This window comes from Helicoverpa armigera, chromosome 2, assembly GCF_030705265.1.
Source record: "Helicoverpa armigera isolate CAAS_96S chromosome 2, ASM3070526v1, whole genome shotgun sequence".
Lineage (NCBI taxonomy): Eukaryota > Metazoa > Arthropoda > Insecta > Lepidoptera > Noctuidae > Helicoverpa > Helicoverpa armigera.
Genome location: NC_087121.1, coordinates 6,672,044 through 6,696,018, shown reverse-complemented (window position 1 = coordinate 6,696,018; position 23,975 = coordinate 6,672,044). Strand labels below are relative to the sequence as shown.

The window sequence follows — 23,975 nt, the reverse complement described above, 5'->3', positions numbered from 1 at the left end:
ATACCTATTGATTATTTCACTTTTTATTGGCCACTGGCCTAAACAATAATAAAAACATTTACACTAATCTTTCTGTTGCATTGTCTTAAGCATCAAATTATGTAACTCTTGTTTCCTGATTTCTTCATTTCGAAGGTGTGTCATTTTCAACTCGTGCTCTTGTTCAACAAAATAATGTTCTTTTTTTGCTATCTCTTGTTGAAGATGCACAAGTTCTAGTCTTGTAGCACTTAATTCGTCTATTTTTGCAGTAACGCTGGCCTTAGTTGGTTTTAAAACTGGGTTAATTTTACTTTTCAATGCTTTTGGGTTCCATGTGCCCCATTTGTTATAAGAATCTGTAAAAAGTAATAAAAGGTTTAATATATGTATTATGTAGTACTTATATTTTGTGAACTTTGTCCATGTTTGTAGGTATATGATGTACTACATAACATAATATTATCTGCTTACCATCAGGCGGGCCGTATGCTTTATTGCCACCACAGTGGTATAAAAAGAAAAAAAGATCTGACTATACAAGGTGTATAGTTGAAGCCCTTCAACCACATCCTCTATACAATATACATTACCTTGAACAATGTTTGTTCTACGACTGTACCAAAATAGACATTAATTTTTTCAACTTGTCATACAAAACTCGGTCAGCTGTTTGGTCATTTTGTATGGGAAGTCAAAAAAAATTATGTCTTTATTGGAAAAGTCTTACATTGTTCAGGGTGATGTATAGAACATGTGGCCGAAGGGATGAAAAGGTTTAACGATACAATCTGTATAATATTATAAAACCTACCTTCACCATTCTCAGTCCCAATAATTGTTGGTTCTGCATTTTGACTGGCGCTTTCATTCAAATCCTTTTCTAAAAAAAAAGACAAGTTTGTTGTGTACTATTATGATGAAGGCAACAAACGGAATAGAATTACCGAATTGTAAAATAATTATAATATTGAGTGGCCCGATAGCGGATTAGGTAGTGACCGATGACCCTGTCCTGTGCACCAGTTATAAAAAAACTTGTGTACTTGACAACATAAATACATACCATCAGTTTCTTGATTCAACATCACAATCTGTATGTCACTATCTTGAATTGTTTCTTGAAATCTTTTAAATTTTAAATTAAGGTCATCCTGAGACAAATCAATTTTCAGAGGGACAGATGCAGGTTGGATTACATCTGAAAAATAATGATAGCTTTAATCTTTATGTATTTGTGACATGAAAAGAAACAATAAGAAGGAATATTTAATTGGTTTAAATTGTTTTAAATACCTGAAATGTTATCACTATCATTGCGTGCTTCCAATCCTGTAATGTTGGAACATATAGCCAGCACTTTCTCCTCCACGTCATCGAAATCAGGAGCATTAGATGGCCCGCCACCTGTGCGATAAAGTTCCTGCCTGCGACAGGACATCTTCTTCTTCGTGGCCTTTTTGATACCTTCATATTTTAATTTTAATGTTTTAGAGCTACGTGTCGTGGTACCACTAGTAGTTGCATTAAAAGAAGAAGCTATTCTGCCCCAGGCAGCCTCCTTATCTTTATTGGTCACGGCGTCCGTTTTTTTGTTTTCAATTATATACTTATATTTGGTAACCAATTCCGTCAATAACCGCGTTTCGGCTTTATCGAAATTGCTTGCACGCTCACGCTTTTTATCCATTTTTATTTATAATAGAACCAAATTAATTAAATGAAACCAAACAACAAAATTGAGGTTAGTTTTTAATGTCAATGTCAATCATAACTTGTTTCAGTCTAACATCACGATGACTGCATACGTGCATCTCGCTCGTACATAGTTAGTGTGAAATTAGCAACAGATATTCATAGACAACAGATAGATAGCTATTCTTTAGATAAAAAACGATTGAAAAATTGAAAATATTTATTCCCTTGTTAAACAGCCAGTTATTTTTACACGTCAGTTAGTTATCTAGGGACTTATCAAAGGATTGAAAAATCGGCCCTTAAAGATATGTATTTATGTCATCTATTTATTGCTTTTGTGACAAATAATTGCGTTCCAACTTCTGATGATGTTATTTTGTTTTGAAACTATCTAATATTCAACAACTTGTCAATTTCAATCATAAATTTTGGATCTTTGACTTAATTAGAAGTTATTTTCCATTGTGTTTTGACGAAATTTCTCTGACCAGTTTATACTTGCCAATATTTTATTATTATAGATTCTCAAATTCTGAAGTAGACTAATCTGAAATAAAGACTCCTGAAAGACAAGAGGTCTATAGAACTTAAATAAAAACTGAGTGAAGGCTTGACAATAATCTTTGATGATGAAAGACCAAGCATTTGGAAAGATTGAAAACCTTTTATCTAACCGATAAAAATGAGAGGCTATTGATGTAGATCACAGGGTTCAAGCTACCAGTGGTTTGAACTTAAGAGGGCGTTGTTCTTCTTCGTCTTATTAGAAATTACCTTTGGAATGTCACCATACACCTAAAATATTTGGAGAGACAATGATGATATTCCACTTACGTCGATAAGTCCTCTTCCCTAGCTTCCAATGTGAGTTATCAATAGAATTGTTGCGTGATGTATTAGGAATGTTCTGCCTTCGCCTCTTCGTCAGGTTAAATGCTACAATAACTCTGAATTACATTCAACTAATTGTGTGTGTTACAGTAATTAAATATATAGCAACATGTTAGCAGTTTTCAAAATTCGGTTGGTCTACTTCCTCAATGCAATTTGAACATCTGCAAGTTATTTAATATTATCTTTACTGAGAGGACACTATAACTTTAATATCAAGTTTGATTTTATTCTCTCAGCATATTATGACTGGTTGAGTAAGTTTGTTTTAGGCAATAGCTCATAAAGGTGATTTTATAAATTTGTATATACCCACTAAATAATAATGATTAGTTTTAAAATTATGTGTTATTGTTAACCATAGCCATAACCAGGTTAAGTATTATTGCCTTCTAGTGATAGGCATCTTATTGATAGTTGGTTGTTATTTTTCTGCTAAGTAACAAAACAAGAAAATGTCAAAAAGAAGGATGGATGCTTGTTGCACCAGTAAAGAAAAAAAAATACCCTGTTATTTTTATTAATTTAACTTATAATTATTTGAATAACTACACAACAAATAATAAAATACAACTGAAAGTATTTTCTATTCACAAATCAAATTGTTTGAAATTTTAATCAACATCACTTGCAAATGTTTAACAATGATTTGATTAAATTCACCTATTTATAAGATTTGGTTCTCAATACTACTGTATGTTTAAGAAGTAGATTGGTAACATTACGACTTAGTAGTTTTAATTTTCCTTCTCCTAGTCATTCCATACAAAGGATTACTCTAATACCTGTCCCATTTTTTTTGAATTTAAGACATTGCCATACTTTACAAATAATTTGTACTTAGTCCCGTCTGCCAGTTGTGGTGATAAATATAGAGCATCTGTAAATTTTGGGCTCATATCCAGCAATGGAAACCAATCATCCACTGTCACTATTTTATCTTTTCTCTTTCCCCAGAAATCAACTGAAGATATCTTAATTTTTTTATCATCTGCTCTTATATACAAATATCCAATGATGTTCTGGAATGGAGCGCTTGCCACAGAAAGGACTGCTAAACCAGTAACACCTGTAAAATTGAAAACATATTTGATTTTTTAAATTGGTTTAGTAATTTTGGAGCTGTTAGGCGACAATAAGACAAAAAATGCTTCCTCTTTATTATATTAGTAAAGATAAGCAAGTGCTCTGACCAAACAAGCACAATTTTCTTATACATATTTATATATATGTATCATTTTACTTTATTAACGGTAAGGCATAAGGTTTACCTATGTATGCCGCTGATAGGAAAGCACCTTGTGGTAGAACCTCAAAAATTTCCATCAATCCACAACCGGGCACGGCTAGTGATGTTCCTGTTAGATGATACACTTTAAGTCTATTAAAGGCTGCAATATACCTAACAAAAGGAAATGAAAATACTGTTTCGTATACACAGGGACTGTGGTTTGTCTGACTATCAGAGAGGCTATTATCTTTTGCAGTGGAACAAAATCTACTTAAAGTATTGTATTTTTTGCCTCTTAATATCAGTTTCAACATTGTTGCAAGTTGCGGTATTATTTATTATATTTCTTACTAAGATTTTAACCTGAGCGATAAAAATAAATAACAGATGATCATCAGCTGTCAAACGTAAGTAAATCCTGTAAAGATATGTCAGTTGACATGTTGACATTGACGTTTGTGAAGTGCAGACACCAGACACCCAACGACAGTATTATGTATGACACTAATGACAGACTTGGGTATATATGTTCTGTGCTTATAGGCAAACCGCAAAGTTTCCATACAACCAGCCAGCCGAAATCTGGCATGGGTTTTGTTTAAATCGAAACTTTCGCGTTTTTACAATAAACTACGTGTAATAAACTGCTATATGGTGAATTGAATAGTGAAATAATTGTTGTAACAGTAGAAGGATATTTGAACAATAATATCTATTGTACCTGTATTAGGTTATATTGTACCTCACAATATTTCTAACATAACCGAAAAATGGCCAATTTATTGAAAGAAATGTAAGTTTCAAAACATAATACGTATTAAAATAAGTAATAGTTATCTCAATTGTGATATTTGTTATAAGAATGGTTTTTGCATTACAAATATGTTGCTAGTCACATGTTTGAGTTTGTTCTGTTGTGTATTGAATCAAAATAAACAATATCTTAAAAGTTAATGATGTTATATTATAAGTATATTTTCATATAATATAATGTTACTTTTACTTCTTTCTTTTATGCAAACTTTCTACTGATTTATTTCAGATATGAAAAAACCGCTGAGTATACAGCCTTTTATACTGGTGGAGATGTCCAATGGACAACAGACGGCACACATCTACTGTGTCAATGTGAGGAAGTGATAAAAGTAGTAGATGTGAACACATTTTCAACAAGCCACAGTATCGGACAGGTTGAAGAAGATGCTGAAGCAGACCAGATTTATACTTTTCAAATGTCTCACAATAATAAAATAGTGATAACTGCACACAAAAGCGGATTAATGAAATTATGGGACCAAGGCACTGGCGTACAACAAAAGGTTTGGAGATCTGGTCATAAGGGACCAGTTGCAAAATTAGCATTTGATTACAATGATGAAAATATAGCTTCAGGAGGATCTGATGGTAATGTCAGGTTATGGGATTTAGCACACAATACTTGCACAAGCAGTTTAAGAGGAGCAATGGGTGTATTTTCTGTTTTAAATTATCATCCTGAAACAAACAAACAGTTAATATTTGGAGCTGCCGATGACACTAAAATAAGGTCATGGAATTCCAAAACTGGCAAAGAACATTTAATCTATTCTGGTCATTTTAGTAAAATCACATCATTACAGTTTACTAGCGATGGTAAACACATGATCAGCTCTGGTAGAGATCGAGTTTTAATATTATGGGACATAAATGAAAGTAAAGCACTGCGAGTTGTTCCTGTGTATGAAAGTCTGGAATCTACAATTTTGTTACCAGCTACATTTAAAATACCCAATTTTAAAAAGAAACTAGAAACAGAAGGTATTTATATTGCTTGTGCAGGTGAGAAAGGAGTAGTTAAAGTGTGGGATGTACTGAAGAGCAGACTTATGTATGAACAGAATAACAGTCTTGTGTCCCCAGCAACCGAGGAAGGAGGATTGGCTGTCACACACTTAATTTTTAATGAATTAAGAAATGTTTTATCTGTTGTGACTGCAGACCATAACATAATCATACATGACCTTGAAACATTTGATTGCAAGAAACAGTTGATTGGTTTCACAGATGAAGTGCTAGATATTGTATTTGTTGGAAATGAAGAAAAACATTTAGTTGTCGCTACAAACAGCCCAGATTTAAAATACTATGAAATTGATAATATGAATTGTCAAATTATTAAGGGTCATACTGACATTGTTTTAGCCCTAGCTTGCTTTCCTACCAAACCTGAAATGTTTATATCTTCTAGCAAAGACAACTCTGTTAGAATTTGGCTACAGACAACTAATAATGATGTGTTATGTATTGGAGTTGGAGCCAGACATACAGCATCTGTTGGTTCTGTGTTCACTTCACAAACATCAAATGATTTCTTTGCTTCTGTCAGCCAAGATAGCTGCTTAAAAGTCTGGAGTGTACCAAAAGACCTTACAGAAGTTGGCCAGAAGATCAAGTCAACTTATACTGAAATAGCCCATCAGATGGATATAAACTGTGTCTCTGTATCTCCTAATGATAAAATGATTGCTACTGGCTCTCAGGATAAGACTGCCAAACTGTGGTCAGAGGAGCTGACATTATTGGGTATTCTAAAAGGACACAGAAGAGGTGTATGGTGTGTGAAATTTTCACCTGTGGATCAAGTTGTAGGAACATCTTCAGCTGATAGTACAATAAAGTTATGGTCTATAGCTGATTTGAGCTGCTTAAAAACCTTTGAAGGTCATGAAAGTTCAGTTTTGAAAATTGAATTTGTTAGCAGAGGACAACAAATACTTTCTAGTGGAGCAGATGGACTTCTCAAGCTCTGGAACATAAAAACATCTGAGAGTAAAATGTCCCTTGATAATCATGAGGGGAAAGTATGGTCATTGGCAGTCAGTAAAGATGAATCTGTCGTAATTACAGGCGGTTCTGATTCCAAGTTAGTTAAACTTAAAGATGTCACAACTGAAAAGAGAGAACAGTTAGCAAAGGAAAGAGAAGAGATGATATTGCAAGAACAAGAGTTAATGAATTTGTTGCATGATAAGCAATTAATTAAAGCTCTAAAATTAGCATTGCGCATGCAAAGACCAATGCATGTGTTAAAAATAGTTAATGAGGTTCTGTCTGGAGGCAATGAAAAGCTTTATGAAACACTCAAAGAGATCAATCACACGCAAAAAGAAACTCTATTAAAATTCGCAGCGGAATGGAACACAAATAACAAAAACTGTCACGCCGCTCAACTCGTTTTCAACATATTGGCGCCCGAAATTATTGCTGGGAATTTAAAAGTTCCCGCTCTATCTAGTTTTATAGAAGGAGCACTACCGTACACAGAAAGACATTTTGAAAGACTTACTAATCTGTTACAAGATCTTAACTTCATAACATACACTGTAAATTGCATGCAACCCCATGCAGTTAATAATGTTTGAATAAATGGATACTGTTAACTTTGACTTAGTTTGAATCGCTTATGTTTAATGTGCCTTTTGTTTACCTAGCTTCTTGCATAAACACAAGTACGTATTATAAACCAACTTTATCTGTTTTAGACCGTAACCTATGACGCAAATTAATATTTCTCCTCAAACAAAGCTTGCGAAATGTTAATTTGCTCGTTTTGTGTGTAAAAGCTCTGATATGGGAGCACGTCAGCGCCCGCGCAGCCTTTTTCCATGGAGAACAAGTTCAACCTGCGTGCACGCAGTAGTAGTGAATCGATCACGCGAAGCGGACCGCTTGACGAGCCGCGCTTCTATTTTCCGCGAGTTGCAAATGTTTAGTTATTAGTCATGGAACTAAAAATCTCAATTATTTATATTACTCTTTTAGTAATTTGCAATACGGCGCAGGGACAGAAAACACAATTGTAAGTTAACTTTAATATACATTTTCTGTTGTTAGCAATTTTAACTGAGATAGCATTAGTGTAACTGATTCCTAAACCTAAACACCTATTTCAATAAAATATTAAAATAAGATGTTTATGTGTCACTAACTTAGAACCATCTTAGACCATTTCGCATAAAGTGTAGGTATTTTTGATATCTCGGAAGTTCTTTGCGGTAAAAAATATTAATTAATTAAGTACATACCGACTCATAAGTAGGCATTTCTTCTTATTTTCTTAGTCTCCAATATTCCGATCACCTAATATAAACATTTTTTCATGCCTGGTTGGTACCTACACACTATTATGAAATAATTCGGCTTTTGATTAGTTCAACGACTTCCTGTTAATTACTGTGACGTGCATTAGTTTAAGTGTTCACAACACTCTCGATATCGTCCTGCTAATGACGATTATGATATTGAGACAAGTGCTAAGATAGATAATTATTCTAGGTCTAAAATAGACATCGGGGAAACACGATTTATAAAAAAAATGGCGATGTATCTACACGTTGTTAATGTGTACGAAATTAATTTTAAATATTTAAGAACAATGGGCCGTAGAAATACATATAAGTATATCTGCAGTTACTCGCATGAGTTCATGCTGATAATACAAAGACTATATAATAATGTTATTTTAATGATACGAATACTTATGATTGTTCATATGTATCAGTGCACCAAAATTAATATTAATGGTTGCGCTCGACAGCTCAAGAAATACGTACGAAACTGACTTAACTACGCTGGAACGAGAAACAATTGCTTTTTTTATCAAAGTGAGCCCTCTAGGCAAAATGCCTAAGTTCCATTTAGGATTCCCGAAACGTAGAGACATCGAAATGTCGTCAACCAGCCTTGGTCGCGGCCATCAATGTCTTCGACCTCGATTGAACAACGATTGAACACTCACTAGTAGCAGTAACAAAAAGTTAAGAAGTTGCCTCTTAACTAACGATGATCTTTGCAGTAATCTAAATTATGTACCTCTTACTGAAATAACGTTAACTCTGGAGTAGATTCCGATCATCATTGACTTGTCATTTGACTATATTATCACCTACATGTGTTGCTTAGAATTGCTTGTAATGACCATGCTTCATGGGAGCTACTTGGCGCACTCTAGGAAATCTTATAGCTTTAGAACCTTTCTTTAAATCGGACCAGGCATTCAATTAGACAACAGCGATTTCGAATCTCGGGCGCACAACCATTTTCCGTTAATTATTTTAGCTTCCATCAAAATCTCAGACAGACCAATACTAAGAAACATCAGTAGATATCCATCCTTGATCCTTTGATAAATTTGTAGGTACCTATAGTTTTAATATAGTACTCATTTATCTATTTACTATAGCATTATTCATTGATCATGGAAGCACCTATTAAAAAATAATGGCTATTAGTGAGGTGCTACTTTAACAATTGATAGATCATCAGAGGTTTTATTTTTAGATATCTTTACTAATAATACAGAGGAAACATTTATGTGTTTGTTTGTTAGCACCCTAAAGGGTCCAAAACCATTGAACGGATATGGAAAACACTCTGCCCGAGTGTAACCACGGGACGCGGGTGAAATCGCGGGAAATCGACTAGTAAATGATAAAAGTTAGGTACCTACAAGCAACGTTTTAGCAGGAAAGTATGCATCGCCACTAATACTTAGTATTTCCCTTAAGAAGTCTCTTTAAGCTTCTGGAGAATCCGTGGGACATATATCTATTAATTTCGATGATATACATGATAATCTAATTAATAGTTAATATTATCATGCAATCTAATACTAGATACTACCTAATACTAGGTACTTCCTATCGATTCAAACGCCAAAGTATTTGTAAATTCACATCTGTTTATTACTTTTTCACGCAAAAAAGACTGAAAGAGTTTTGATGAAACCTGATGGTAAATATAAGTAGCTAAGAGATTAGAATTACATAAGCAAAAAGAAGAACTAAACTTATAAGCAACCTACTTTTTATTGGAGGGCGGGAAGTAGTTGCCTCGGCGAACCTCTGGCGGAAAATGGTAGGTAATAAAATAATCGCGACAATAATGATGACAACTTGATTAAAATATGGGACTTAAGTAGTGACGCATTTTATAGCTCTTGAACAGAGGGACATACCTATGAAAGTACAAGTTAGTAGGTCACCTTATTCTGGAACATAGGTTTGCACATTTTCCTTATTTTTTTAATGAAATCAATTTATTTATTTGCCAGAATGTAGGTAGGTACATAATAACTTGGTCTATAGGTACAATAAAAATATGTTCCGACTTAAAATTTAGTCATGCAAATATTTTACATAGTTTATTAAAACTAACTTAAATTTTTATCGGAGTCGAGATTTTCGTGTAGGTAGCTTATCTCAACTGTAACTCCGTGAAGGTATATTTTGGTTGTCTCAATATTTTTTGAATGTACCTAATAAAAATATGTAGGTACCTATGTAGTTTTTATTTTGGACTATCTAAGTAATTAACTAAATTTTTTTATTGAATATTGATTAAAGTAGCCATACATCTACTAGAAGTACCTACGTGCCTATAAATAGGTAGGTACCTATTTGGATTTTTTGGGTTCTAAGTACCTACATAAAAGGACATCATCCTCATCCTCCTCCATCCTCCAAAAATCGAAAACCTAAGCAACACTTATCTCTAAGTGTTGCTTTTTTTGCATTAAAAAAGCTCTGGATTTTGTATTAAATATTATAGTAATTGAATGCATAATTGCGTAACAATTTTGGTTAACTTCAGAACTAATTTCTCATTTTCATTCATGAAAAGAGTAGGTACCAGTAAACCGATGCAGTATACCTTATTAAACCATTGCCGCCCATTTATAATATCCGCCCGCCTACGGTACCCACTGAAAGTCATCGAGAATTTTACGCTACGTGATGTCATACTTAGGTACATAGGTACTTCAATTTACGTATCTTGGCACTTTCAATTCGATCTAGGTACAGTGAACAACATTTTCAATGACTTTAACTTAATGTTCTGAAATAGCTCACATTATCCTTCAAAGGAAATAGTCTTTAATATTGTCAGCTGATATCTACAGCGGTCTGAAACGCAGGAAAAGTGCCCGTTTTCTGTCGTGCTGACTGACTGTTTGTTCCTATTGTATTAATAATGATCCGTGGTCACGAAGGCTACCCTACTCATTAACAGATTCATAATGAATAGATAATTATTACTGGTCCATCAAAATAACACTAAGTAGTCGTAGATCCTAACATTTTCCTTAATTATAGTCTTCCCATTTAAATTGTTCAGCCTAAACAAATATATTTAAAACAATTCATAGGAACGCGTGAAATAAATGTCTATCTTCTGTCCGTAAGGTGAAATTCTTTTGGAACTTTATCTGCGGATTAATTAAACCGTCGGATTATCTGTACATCATAAGGTGCACTAAGCTCTTAATTATGTGTATCTCTACTAACGTTGCCGACGTCTAATAACTCCGAATATTATGAACAAAGAAAAGTGTTTATTGGCAAGCATAAAATATGGATCATGGGAAAAATATAGAAATCATAAAGATATGCCTACAGAATGCCTTTCACACTGGTGAATTTTACGAGCGGAAAACCAGTCACAAATTAGTACATAAGTAGTAACAGTCCTCTTCAAATTGCGCTGTTGTTCCGTAGATTTAACTACTTAAGCCAAACAAAATTTCACACTAACTACTTAACCTATTTGTTGGACAGTATTGTTTTATGAAGCACCTGCATGTCTAGGGTACCTACATAATAGAATTACTTATAACAGATTTCGGTACCTACCGATAACGTTTTGAAGTAGGTATCTGACAGACAGATGATATCAAGATTGTATAATTCAATGCAATCATTGTAAAGTTGGTAATTTGTTAATGTTTACTGTCTGAATGTGATAGGTATGCAGAAAAGTCGGAAAGATATTGTCATCAAATAACAATCTGAAATTGATGTTCGTTACTCCACGACTAGTGTAAAGAAAGGCATATGGCGATGCGATGTGCTTAATCTTGTCGTACCTACCTAAATTTTGGAAGACCTGAGTTCCTTACTAGACCTGGGATAGGTACTTAGGTCAAACATGAAATACTGTAGAAAGTTAATTGAGAATCTTTTCACTTTGTCTCCACACTCTTGGTTGATAGGTAGGTACTGGCTACGAATGATACCTACGTATCTCAAAATAGTAAACGCAGATATACAGCCTTACTTATAAAAATCTCTAATCATCTTCTAAGCATCATTTTAACTAATTAGAACTTAAAGCCTTAAGTGGGGATTAAATGTTAGTTAAGACATGGTTAAGAAACGATTATAAGTAAGAATTTTCCTAAACAGCCCTTAATTATTACTTATTATTTAATTCTCGTTTATAAGTAAGGCTGTTAGATACAAACCCTATATACAATGGTAAACAGTGCAAGAAAGATTCTTTTCAGTTTTGGATATGTTAAAAACATGACATATAAGTATAGCTAGTTTCATACCTACTTATTTATTTTTACCTGGGTTAGACATTATGTTGAATGACCTCGTGTTACCCGCTTCAAGTATTTGTTACCTATATCGTGTGATATCCACCATCGTCATCGAGACTTTAAAGAAGAACAAACCAAACTATTTACTTTGGCTCTAAGAATATATTTTGATCATTATTATTTGCTTGATAAAAAGTTACAATAAGTTACAAGAACGGCTCTATGACACGGTCCGATAATATAATTGACCGTGACCGCGCGTTAGACATTGTCTATAAATTCCGTGTTTAGATAAAATATAACAGGTTACCAACACTATTGTTGTAAGAACGACTTCCTAAACAAATGTTAGCCATGTGGATGTGGAGGGTCTTCGTTAAACATCACAGATCCACGGCAGACCGTTACACTGCCTACCTAAATTGGTTTCTCTCCCTTAACTATAAGATATTTACTTAAAATATATTACTTATTATTATGCAAGAGTTTTGTCAGCAGGAAGGTATCTTTTAAAGACTATAAAATACCTAGGTATCCTATATGATATCTTTGGTCAAAACTGTATCGAAATGAATAAAGATATAAATGTAGAATCCAAGATCTTGAAAAGAGATTAAAATGTTACTAAACCTAAATCAAAGAGGATAGAGATGCTATTATAGGTTAAGGGTCAAATTAAATAGGTAATTAATATTAAAATGCTCAATAGAGATAGATTTACCTATATCCAAATTAAATTGGAATTATACTCGCACTGTTTAACTCGTAGCACTCATAGTTGGTAGCCATTCTCTTTTTTTGTTGAAAACCCATTTTGGACGTACACTTTCACGTATTTAAGTCAACAATAGTTTTTATGGGTGATAAAACCAATTACAACCCAGCTAATTGTTGTGATAGAGCGAGGAAGCGGTGAATTGACCTTTTTCCAAGTTTTTATCGCTCAAGGCGCCGATGTAATGGATCGCGTTAGTGAAACAGTGTTTTCCATCAAAGCCAGAGTGCCTGACATATTAAACAACGGTAGATAAGCAATGAAATCTGACTAGCCTTTTCCCGGCCTTGTTGGGTCTATTTCAAGTCTAACCGAATGCAGCTAAGTAGATTCCAAGATTTACGTGGGATCAACCTGCTGCCAATACGATCAATTATCCTTTGTTAACACTGGTTGTCAGAACGTGCCTTCTGAAACATGGAGGAACTCATTGAGTTAGATGGTCGACAGTCCATAGAACGCTAAAACCGCAAAATTCTGCTTAACTTGTTAGGTACTGCTCGACCTGCTCGACCACTGCCAAGATTAGACCGTTGTCAGAATTTTCTAAGACCATCTAGAATATGTTTTTGAGGATTATTCGTAAAGATTTACATTTTACAGTAGAATGCTTGCAAATGTTTAATGCCGAGTCATGAGCGCTTCAATCATTTGATTACCAAGAATTTATACAGGTTGACTAATTTTCAAACTATTTGAAATTCTATCGAATGACTTAGCTCTTCGTCGGTGGCATTTTCACTACTTTGGATGATTGATCATACCTATGACTTCTGCTTTGTTCGACTTTTATTCCTATGTACTTACTATTAGCCTGTTAATCTTAGACAAGTAGGTATTAGAAAAACAATGTCAACTAACATATTATGCAAAATAGGTATGTGTCCACATATCATATTATTACTAGTGATTATAGCCATTATGTCGCCTAACCTCACTTGCACAACCCTTGTATGCATAGGACCTTAATTATGACACCGACCTTTTGTTACGTTCATAGGTTATTTTTTAATAATAGGTGTTAATAGCAAGGATATGTACTCGTATGTTAGCATGCCCTCAGTGCGGGTACTAAATTACCTCTATAAAAAAAAGTTATCATGCGGAAAGTAAAACTTTAAAAATAATATCACTACTTATACTTAGGTAGGTACTATTTAGGATAATAAATTTGAATTTTTCAATACCAATTAAATAATGAACCTAAACATCGTGCAAATGCTCAGGAGGGTTGAGCATTAATCACCATAAAAAAAAGTTAGCGATTCCAGAACTGACGGAAAGTACCTAAGTACTGACTTTTAGTTATATTAATAAGTCCATGTACTCATAATCCATAAATAATACTTATAGCCCATATACTTATAACTACAAACCTATTTAGTAATCTGTACCCCGGGAGACATCGGGTAGGTACCTATGGTGAAACAGATAGTAGATAATATTAATAAAAAGCTGAAAAATTTCATGTAGATAGTCCATGCAAAGCTGATCCAATATCTGCCATGTTAACCAACATAGGAACTTGTAGATATATTATTGGAAAGGAAGTTACCTAACGCATTCATTGAATGGGAAGCGACGCGCTCTTGGCCATCCGTCACATGACTTAGATTCAAGGTAGACCGACCATCGCCAATTACATTTGCCGAAAACCGCATTTTTCTATTACCTAATTACCATATTCGATTATGTGATAAATCCAGTTGTAACTTTAATTTGTATGCTTTATTCTGTTTGATATAAGTGAGATATCTTGGACTTGCAGTAAATGCATTGCATCATACCTATGCAAAAGAAGACAGTGTGGACAAGATTTTCGTGATTACAACTCACGACTGTGAATGTGGCTGGTGAATGATAAGGACGAAAGGAAGCTGCAGTATCATTTGTAATTATTAACATCTGTTAGTTTACAATAGCCGTGGCGAAGTGCCGCTATTCTGATGCAGATGATGCGCGTGCAACGCCACCGACCTTACGCGACGCCGCGAACCATCACCACAGCATTGTTCTAGACTACATGAAATGTAAATAAATGATTGCAAACCTATTTCCGAATCGAATTTCCTCAATGTGTGTTAACCTTACGATTGAGGTAAATGTGCTATTCAGTTAACCACATAGACAAGTAGATAAGCAACCCATGGGTTATACATTTTGTTATCAATTATATATTATATAATTATAAAATGTATAATCTCGTCAATTGCCTAAATCAAAACAAAATTGCCGATAAGAATTTAAATAAAAGTAATTATAATTATTTTAAAACAAACTTATTTTTGTGTCGAAAAGCCTTAAATATTTTAGCCAAGAAGAGACAATCTAAAGTTCAGTTCTTGATTCAGTAATGCAACGACTCCTTCCACGATCTTTAAATTCTAAGATCAGATTATCTAACGTCGAATGTAAGCTAAAAGCTTGTCAGATGTGTAGAGGGTGATCTGGGTATGTTCTCACTAAGTATATACCTAGTCGTTACCTACCTGACGACGTCGACTTTCAAGGAATTGTTTGTCGATAGATTTATCGACAGTCCTCTTTCTTGAAATCCTAATTGTTTAGCAAACGGTATCATCTACGTCTAATATGGACCGCTAATTATGTTAATGGGAGAGTTAATATCTAATAAACATTTTCGTGACTAATCGAGCGTGACTCCCGGCTAATTTATTGTAAATTATTTACGAACGAAATTATCAACAATTATTAGCGTACAAATAGGAAATAATGACACATACCCACAGGCACTAAATTATTCATTGTGTGGTCGATTATATGATTTGTGTAAGATTCGTAACTGCTACGTGGGTAAGCTTCATCATATTAGCGATCGTGAAGTATATATTACCTACCTGGTCTAGTAATGCGTATTTTACAACAATTCGGAGAATTTTGAGAATTTCGCCATAATGCTGAAAATTAGGACAGACAAGCATCCTACTAAAAGTATAGACATAAAGGATTATAACTTTATAAGAATTATGAATGTAGATATTTGTTACTCTATCACGCAAAAACGACTGCATAGATTTTGCTGAAACTTCAATAATATAGGCCCGAAATGTAGATCATATCCTTCTATATATATTTTTTATATTCGGGGTGCAAAGTGCAAAGTTCAAACAACTGGATCGAATAATGATTAGCAAATGCCTCTTGTGACGTATTCTTCTGTGTTAGGCGCTGGACAGCTAATTTATATGCCTGCTTTAGGAGCATACGCAACTTTATGGAGTTTTCGAGGACGTCGCCCGAGATAACACCGCCATAATTTGTTTTACAAACAAATGAAGATTGATCGCTATTAATTTATTATTAGAAAACGCAACAGGATGACTATACATTTTCAATAGTAGGCAAATAATTTTGATATAACCAAAATATTTGTTTGGATTGTATTAAAATTTTAATTAAAACAATCTATAATTAGTATATATCACAGTAGGAAGACTAATGGCGGATAGCGATAACTATCCTTATATTGATTTCCCTGATATAATTCCATTTTCCCTTCTACTAATTATAATTATTGCTGTGCTCTTTTATTGCTCTAGGTAGGTATAATATGCTTTACCCATCACTCACGAAGTCAGAAGTCTCTTCTTATTCTGTACCTACCGCAGAAATAGTTGATAGGTAAATGTACCTTAATCAAAACCAGATATATTAGCATTGGCAATAGAGCTGAAATGAAATCTATGTAAAAAATAATCCCTTAATCCATGTTTGTTTCAGCGAACCAAGTCTCTTTACTTAACATTTTAATATCCTGCTACTATTATAATATACAGTTAAGGATTTTTATCATCTTACATGATTTATGAAGATACGATTCATAAAATATACATTAATAATTTGTAATTACAACTGCATCATACCGTTAGTCATGTTTATTTGAACGGAACGAAGTAACTGAATGTAAATACACCTTATTAAGAGCCTAAGCCAAAACTAACACCGGTTTATAAAAGGCTTTTCTTAGAAAACAGTAACGTTAGATGCACACCTATATATTTTATTTACTCTGACTAATACGTTGCGGTTGTTAATACACAGTAGTCTGATATACTTAAGGCATTTCTGTTTGAATAATACCTACTTCGTTCTTGTGTTTAATAGCTTTAAAATGTCAAGTCGTCCAATATGTGTTTATTCAGAAATTAATGCAGTGCCACTGCGGTTCCTTGGAAATGATGTTGCGTCGTCGTTGTGGTAGCAACGGAGTAGGAATGCCTACGTAAGAACTGGCGTACGTAGGCAATTGACGTAGACAAGAAATACACTACGGTTTGTGAAAAACCAAACCCTTTTAGCTTGTCGAAATAATATGTTTCAAATAACTTGAGTCATATGAATTCAGCACACTGATAAACAATTTGTAAGTACATAATTGCAGTAATTTCCGCAGATGGCTGGACATTTAAATAAACTCTAGTAGCTGGACATAAAACGTAACTAGCAGCAGTAACTGATATGTCGCAGTCATTAAAAATCCATAAGTCTGCTAATTCTTACAACTTTATGGATGGCAGGCAAATGATGTCACCTAACATTTAGTAAAAACGATTGCACACTACGTTATTAACAAAAAATCATTACCTAGGTACTACCTATGTAAAAAGGTATATAGGTATATAGTTACAAACCTTACAGTTAAAGTAGAAGGCCAGGTTAAAGCTTCTTATCCCTTTACTGTAAAAGTCTCTATTGTTTGTTTTTATCTTTTATCATATGAGTAAATTATTACACAGTGTGCAAACAGATTAACAATAAAGTGCCGCTAAACCAATTTGTTTAACGCAGTAGCTAAAGTGTAAACTATGCCTAAACTCAATAGGATAGATAGAGCCCTAATTTGTTTAGTAAAATTTTTTAATTAGAATTATGCAGATAAAAGTAAGTATAGTTTTAGGAAAACCTCATGAAAATGCTCTTTTGTTGCTTGATAACATTTAAAAAAAAAAACAGAAATATGTACTTAGTTAGTACGTGTACAGTGTAATCTACGTCAGTAATTAAGTACTTTCAGTCTGCATAAGAATGTAATACATATTTAATGTACACGTAGCGTACGGCTTAGCCTTAATCTAAGAGTAAATCTTGTTGATATCTCTCAGAATTGGTTCATAATGTTATCAGGCCCCACAAATATTAGCTTTGTGGTCGTTACCTGCTCCCTCTTCGACCTTGTCGCTCTATAAATTCATATATTAAGCTGATACTACGTCTTTCAAGTAAACAATTACCCAGATAATGTTATTGAAAAGAGAGTTTGTTTAAAGCGCAATCACCGCCACAGACTGAATACGTGATTGAGCATAGATAAAATTAATAATGAAATACACACATTACGCTCGTAAGAAACTTCGTACAGTTTGAACTACTACGAGTAAACACGTCCAAATACTTAGTTTTGCTATAATTTAAAATTTAATTGTGTTTGGAATCAGTTATTAGGTAATGTCGGTTAAAGTGGCATTAGGTAACAGAACCTTACAAATTATTCAGCCATCACATTGTCATAGAAAAGCGGGATTATTGGAAAGAGTTAAAATGAAAGATGAAGAAGATGAAAGAAAAAGAAAATGGGTCAGCTTTGTTAGTGATATTAGTTTTGCCTGGACTGTTTTCGACACCAGACTCACCACACAAAAAAGAAGAAAAAGGGCCGGGATTCTTATTAAATTCTTATTTTAAAAAACTATCAGTGTAGTGTAGACTATATTCATAGGTCAACACAACAAGTATACTTAAAGAATAACGCTACTAAACTCTTTTGTTTACTTAAAAGAATGTTAAAAACTATGAATTTCGCCAATGATCAATAGCTGAATTTTAACAATGACAATCTATTATGGCCTTCATTACTTCTTAATGCTTCCTTATTGTTCACTTAAATGGTATAATTATGTTGACTATTTCTTTAACTGTAGCATGTTAACATCGAGGGATATTTGGATTTAGAATTTTCAATTTTTAATATTATGTATGAGTACATAATTGTAGAAACAAAAGAACATATACTGTTAGCAGGACATTTAGACCATGTGACGGGGCCGTTTACATGTCGTACATTGTAGGTGTACTCAGGAATGTGCCATTCCTGGTAATAGTGGTAATACAAGCATTAAAAGCCGCAGCATTCCCTTAAATATGTAGATAGCCACCAACGTTTTACTGAATGAATACTATTATTATTATCATGAACAACTATTAAGATGATGCGCTATTCTACACTCGCAGGTCACGTGAGATGTGCCATACAGATATATCGAGCCGGCATGGCATGAATAATTGATGAGGTGTCGTACATTAGCACTAATAGACACTTTTACCAGCGTCCTTAACTGCACGTATTAGCAATAGACCAGGAATCGGGATAGGGAAAACTATTCACTGGCTTAAAATCAATGAGACAAATTTTGCGTGTTGCCCTCGAATAAGGCCGCTAATAGCGCTCGTGATTTAACAGTCTGCACAAGTGGACGCTACGTGATGAGGAGACGAATGATCTATTGTTGTCAAACTGTCATACTCATTGAGTGATAATTGTTTCTTACAGACAAAATGTAATCACTGATTGCCCGAGTCTGAACAATGGCGACAGCTACACGCAGTCAGAGTTCCTATCCCGGCTGGCCCACCAGTGCCGCTACGACCGGCTGCTGCTGCCTACCTACAAGACCAATGACGTAGTGTATGTGCACGCTAGCGCCTATGTCTACTTTATACAGCCGGCTGAGGCCCATGATCTGGTCAGTAAATCCTTACATCACCATTATAATAATATATCCCTATATGTAGAGGTTGCCTGGATAAGTAATTTAGTAATCTAAAGAACATACTTCAGTCGATAGTAATTTTACGTCAAATATTACAATTTGTCACATTTTCGTGTTTCAGAACTTCAAACTTCATTTTCTACTTCAACTACGATGGACTGATCCTCGGTTGGCATATCAATTATTTTCGCCAGAAAGGTCAAAAATCATAGGTGAGAGTGACTTGAGAGAACGGATATGGGTTCCACATCTGTATATGTCCAACGAACAATCCTCAAGCCTAATGGGAACCGATAGCAAAGACGTCTTGATATCAATATCGCCTACTGGTGAAGTAATATTCAGTCGGCGAATGCAAGCCGTGCTTTACTGCTGGATGAACCTCCAGAAGTTTCCATTTGACGATCAAACCTGCTCAATGAACTTGGAAAGCTGTGAGTTTTACTTGATCTCTGATAAAGCTTTACATTATTTATTTGTAAACCACGACCACATTTATTGTACTCATTCCATACAGCGTCTATTTATTTAACGTCATTGTGCGTGATTCATGAATTTGCAAAATGTGACTTTCCTGCGGCGAATAATAACATATTTTCCTTGTAAATTATTTTTTAGGGAAATACAATGCATCCATCTTACGCCTGATGTGGGAAAAAGAAGACCCAGTGCGATTATCATCAGAGCTACATCTGACAGAATACTCACTTCTAGATTACTGGACGAATGAATCAGTTGTACGTGGGGACATAGTCAATATGCGCCTCGGAGGTAGATGTAATGTCGCTTTTTATGTTTGTGACGTCTTCGTTATTTGGAACTAATTACAGCAGCATTTTGTAACAATTATTATTTTTTTACAGCGGGAAATTACAGCGCTCTAAAGTTCACATTTAAACTTGGTCGTGAAGTTGGTTACTACCTTATGGATTATTTCATTCCATCTATGATGATAGTCGCCATGTCATGGGTCACATTTTGGTTACAAGCAGACGCTTCAGCTCCTAGGATAACTCTAGGTACGTCTACACAAACTATGCCTCTTAATATTGCAGTACCACTCACCAAAGGAGGATTTGACTTCGGCTAGAGGCTCATTTGCTCAAAAATAGCAGTAGGTACCATTATGTATCATTAAGAGATGTAAGCAGATACCTAATATGTTTTCCTTGTCTCATTTCAGGCACAAGCACTATGTTATCGTTCATCACGTTGGCATCCTCACAAGCGAAGACTCTACCAAAAGTATCCTATATCAAAGCTAGTGAAATATGGTTCCTAGCCTGCACTGGATTTATTTTCTCTGCCTTAGTCGAATTCGCTTTCGTAAATACAATTTGGCGAAGAAAGTATGTTGAATTTCATTAGAACTTACATAAGTCGTAAACTTTTTTTATTCCAATATATGTACTGATTGTACCGGTTTGTTTACAGGAAAGCGGTGAGCTTGAAGAAAGTAAACAGCAAGTATATATTGAAGAGTACATTGACGCCGCGGCTAGCTCGCAAAGAGCTGCAGAAGGAGTTGCAGGAATCGTCCCCGCAGCTGAGCAAGTCGCGCTCGTGCTCCTCACTCAACCAGGAAACGAGCACCGACCCTGCGGGACCAGGATACAACAACTATTTGACCGTACACGTATGTTATTGCATATTGTTTTCAATACTATTTAACGAATTATCTACATGCTCTTCACCTACATAATACCCTCCTATTAAGTATAGATTAAATTAGAGTGGATATTGCTACCGATGCCAAAGCAGTAAACAGATAAGACTGTAAGTTGTTTCCGTTGAAATAATATGAGCAATAATAAGGGCACCTAGACCAATTGCCAGCCGCGGCAGCTGTTCTCGAAGGAGATCAGTCTGCGCAAGATCAGAACATAGTATGTGTTCGCTCCATGCTGTTTTGTGAAAGTTTTTTAGAACCAATAAAACGATTTCGACTCGACTTGGGAATCAATTCAGAGTCCCCATGCACAGCAGTCGCGCTTTGCAACCACTAGGCTTTTAGAATATTAGTTACCATCACAGAACATGCGTGGTCCACTTTCTTAATTCAGCATAAAATAATACCTTGACTTAGGTACATAATAATGACATGCATGTGACTTGGTACGACATTAAATTTGCATAATCGTAATTGTACAATGGGGCGACAAGGTAAATTAGATTTAATTGTTATCAAAGGTAGTTCACAAATAATGGGTCTGTACATATTGATATAGCACGTGCAATATTATTGAATCAACACATGTTAAATAAGGCTATAGGTTGCTTACATAGTTGTACAGGCATGTACTATTAACACCTGTGAATTTCTAATGAGTAGATTCTAAGTATGTGGAAGCTGGAATATCCTCTCCTTGACATAGGTAATTTTACATAACTGGTCAAGAGAATCACAACTGAACCAGTCATCAAACACAACCGCAACTAGGCCACTAATACGGTTATGTGTTACCAAGGATAAGCAAATCAGTATATTAAATGTGAAATGCTTAATGTTCCAGAGTTTCCCGTCTGCTATGAACCTGCCGACGATCACGACCCAGAGCTTCGACGAGCTGATCGGGCAAGGAGGCAAGCAGCAACGCGGCAACGGCAGCGAGGGCTCCGACGAGCCGCCCAAGCACAACTGGACCACCATGACGCCGCAGGAGATCGCCACCTGGATCGACAAGCGCTCCCGAATTCTATTCCCACTCATGTTTGTCCTCTTCAACATTATTTACTGGACTTTCGTCTACTGCCTTTAATTGTTCAAATATGAAGTGGTTGTTTTCATACACGAATAATATCTCCGGACAGTTTAGATCCAGTGTAACGTATTTTCTCTTTTGGATACAAACTTCCTATATGTAGGCTAATGTCTGGATCTGAAAACACCACTTAGGTACAAAATAGAAAGGAAGAGAATGTTGGGGCAAAATCTTCGAATAGTAGGTTATTTACCTACACAACTTTAAGTGGCCATAATATTTATACTTTTTGACGATCAAATTAATGATAGCATTATTTTTTGCCAATCCGCGAAGCTTGCCTATAAAGATTCTAGTTACGCGAGGTTGTATTGAATTTGTAAGGACTGTGGAGGAACGAGGTGAGCATGGTACACCTACCTGTTGCCTCTAGAAGTCACTACAAGTTTATTGTTGATTTATTTTAATGAATCAAGCTGTAACGATCGGTACTTATTACTACTTATAATAAAAGAGTAGGTACGCAGATGTGATATCTGAAAAGGCAAAATAATATCTATCGAAATAATTTATTATTTATTTATTTATTGGAACAAACATTCACAAAAACTAATTGATGTGATTGAAAATAGAATGCATTTCTGCAAGAAAGTATTTGTTTTGAATGAGTGTGAAAATATAAATGCAATCTTAGCTCATATCAAACTTTAGGGAACAAATAATTAGGGATGTTTGAAGTTGCTAATTTACATTAGTAGGTACACAATTATGTATATCAAAGGTGTTTTTTTAAACTTTATTCCAATGTGAACGTTACATGTTAATTAAGTAAAGTTAGTACTTATTTTTGAAACACTATAACGAGATTTATTTTCGATTCGCATTTATGTAAAGTATATCAAATGAGATTAGTCGACTTTAGTCAAACTATGGTAAGACATTAATATTGTAACTGTTTTGTTATAATTTTGTTAAGTAAACGTTATTTATTAAGTCAAATGTAGTACGTCGGACCGAGATACATATCAAACAAAATTAAAGGTGCATATCTAATTATTTATTGTAAATCGCGTTGTGATTTTGAAAGCGGTCTGTGTTCAAAATGTTAGATTTGTAGGTAGGTACTATTTGTACACTCTTTTAAAAGATTATTTATAATTTATTCATAATGTAGTGAGTGTGATAGAAAATGATAGAATAATAATTCACAGTGTACATACGCATGTAGATACATATTTTTGTTAAAGGTAATTTTCAAAAAATTAAGTGCCTCCAAGAGATTATTTTAGATAGATTAAGAAAACTTGTCTACGTATTAGATAAGTCCTATTTGTAATCTCAATAATATAAACTCGAAGCATGGTTATTGCGTTTATTGCTGGCTTGCATTATGTATAATGTTTATTTTCCCTCACGAGGTAAATGCAGATGGTTATTCACCTCGTTATTATTCATGCGTCGTGTGTTCTGCTGTTCTCCGGACATCACCCTCAACGAGATGTTATGCACACGACCACTTAGTTTTCCTCAATTACTTATTATACGTAGA

At 34.5% G+C, this 23,975-nt stretch overlaps 4 protein-coding genes across 6 annotated transcripts; 2 read left to right on the top strand and 2 right to left on the bottom strand.

Moving 5' to 3' along the window:
* Window positions 1-8: 8 nt before the first annotated feature.
* On the bottom strand, window positions 9-2,975 carry LOC135117988 (uncharacterized). Of its 2 annotated transcripts, XM_064038699.1 has the most exons (4): window positions 1,276-2,975; window positions 1,046-1,180; window positions 794-862; window positions 9-338 (listed from the first exon to the last, which is right to left on the bottom strand). In XM_064038699.1, exons 1-4 carry the CDS (start codon window positions 1,667-1,669, stop codon window positions 64-66), a joined length of 873 nt encoding a protein of 290 aa, XP_063894769.1. In that variant the 5' UTR covers window positions 1,670-2,975; the 3' UTR covers window positions 9-63. The 2 variants fall into 2 exon arrangements, with proteins under 2 accessions (XP_063894769.1, XP_063894771.1); XM_064038701.1 differs by lacking the exon at window positions 794-862.
* Window positions 2,976-3,072: 97 nt separating this feature from the next.
* On the bottom strand, window positions 3,073-4,224 carry LOC110376340 (transmembrane protein 186). The gene is made up of 2 exons (XM_021334787.3): window positions 3,840-4,224; window positions 3,073-3,637 (listed from the first exon to the last, which is right to left on the bottom strand). Exons 1-2 carry the CDS (start codon window positions 4,111-4,113, stop codon window positions 3,342-3,344), a joined length of 570 nt encoding a protein of 189 aa, XP_021190462.2. The 5' UTR covers window positions 4,114-4,224; the 3' UTR covers window positions 3,073-3,341.
* A 116-nt stretch (window positions 4,225-4,340) lies between these two features.
* LOC110376095 (transducin beta-like protein 3) lies at window positions 4,341-7,637 on the top strand. Its single transcript, XM_021334452.3, has 2 exons — window positions 4,341-4,592; window positions 4,842-7,637. Exons 1-2 carry the CDS (start codon window positions 4,570-4,572, stop codon window positions 7,198-7,200), a joined length of 2,382 nt encoding a protein of 793 aa, XP_021190127.3. The 5' UTR covers window positions 4,341-4,569; the 3' UTR covers window positions 7,201-7,637.
* Window positions 7,497-23,788, top strand: LOC110376163 (pH-sensitive chloride channel 2). 2 transcript variants are annotated; one of them, XM_021334560.3, is made up of 8 exons: window positions 7,497-7,637; window positions 19,505-19,697; window positions 19,846-20,158; window positions 20,343-20,495; window positions 20,588-20,743; window positions 20,908-21,073; window positions 21,159-21,360; window positions 22,238-23,788. In XM_021334560.3, the coding sequence occupies exons 1-8, from the start codon at window positions 7,561-7,563 to the stop codon at window positions 22,481-22,483; spliced, it is 1,506 nt and encodes a 501-aa protein (XP_021190235.1). In that variant the 5' UTR covers window positions 7,497-7,560; the 3' UTR covers window positions 22,484-23,788. The 2 variants fall into 2 exon arrangements, with proteins under 2 accessions (XP_021190235.1, XP_021190226.1); XM_021334551.3 differs by having other exon boundaries at window positions 20,343-20,501.
* Window positions 23,789-23,975: the final 187 nt, after the last annotated feature.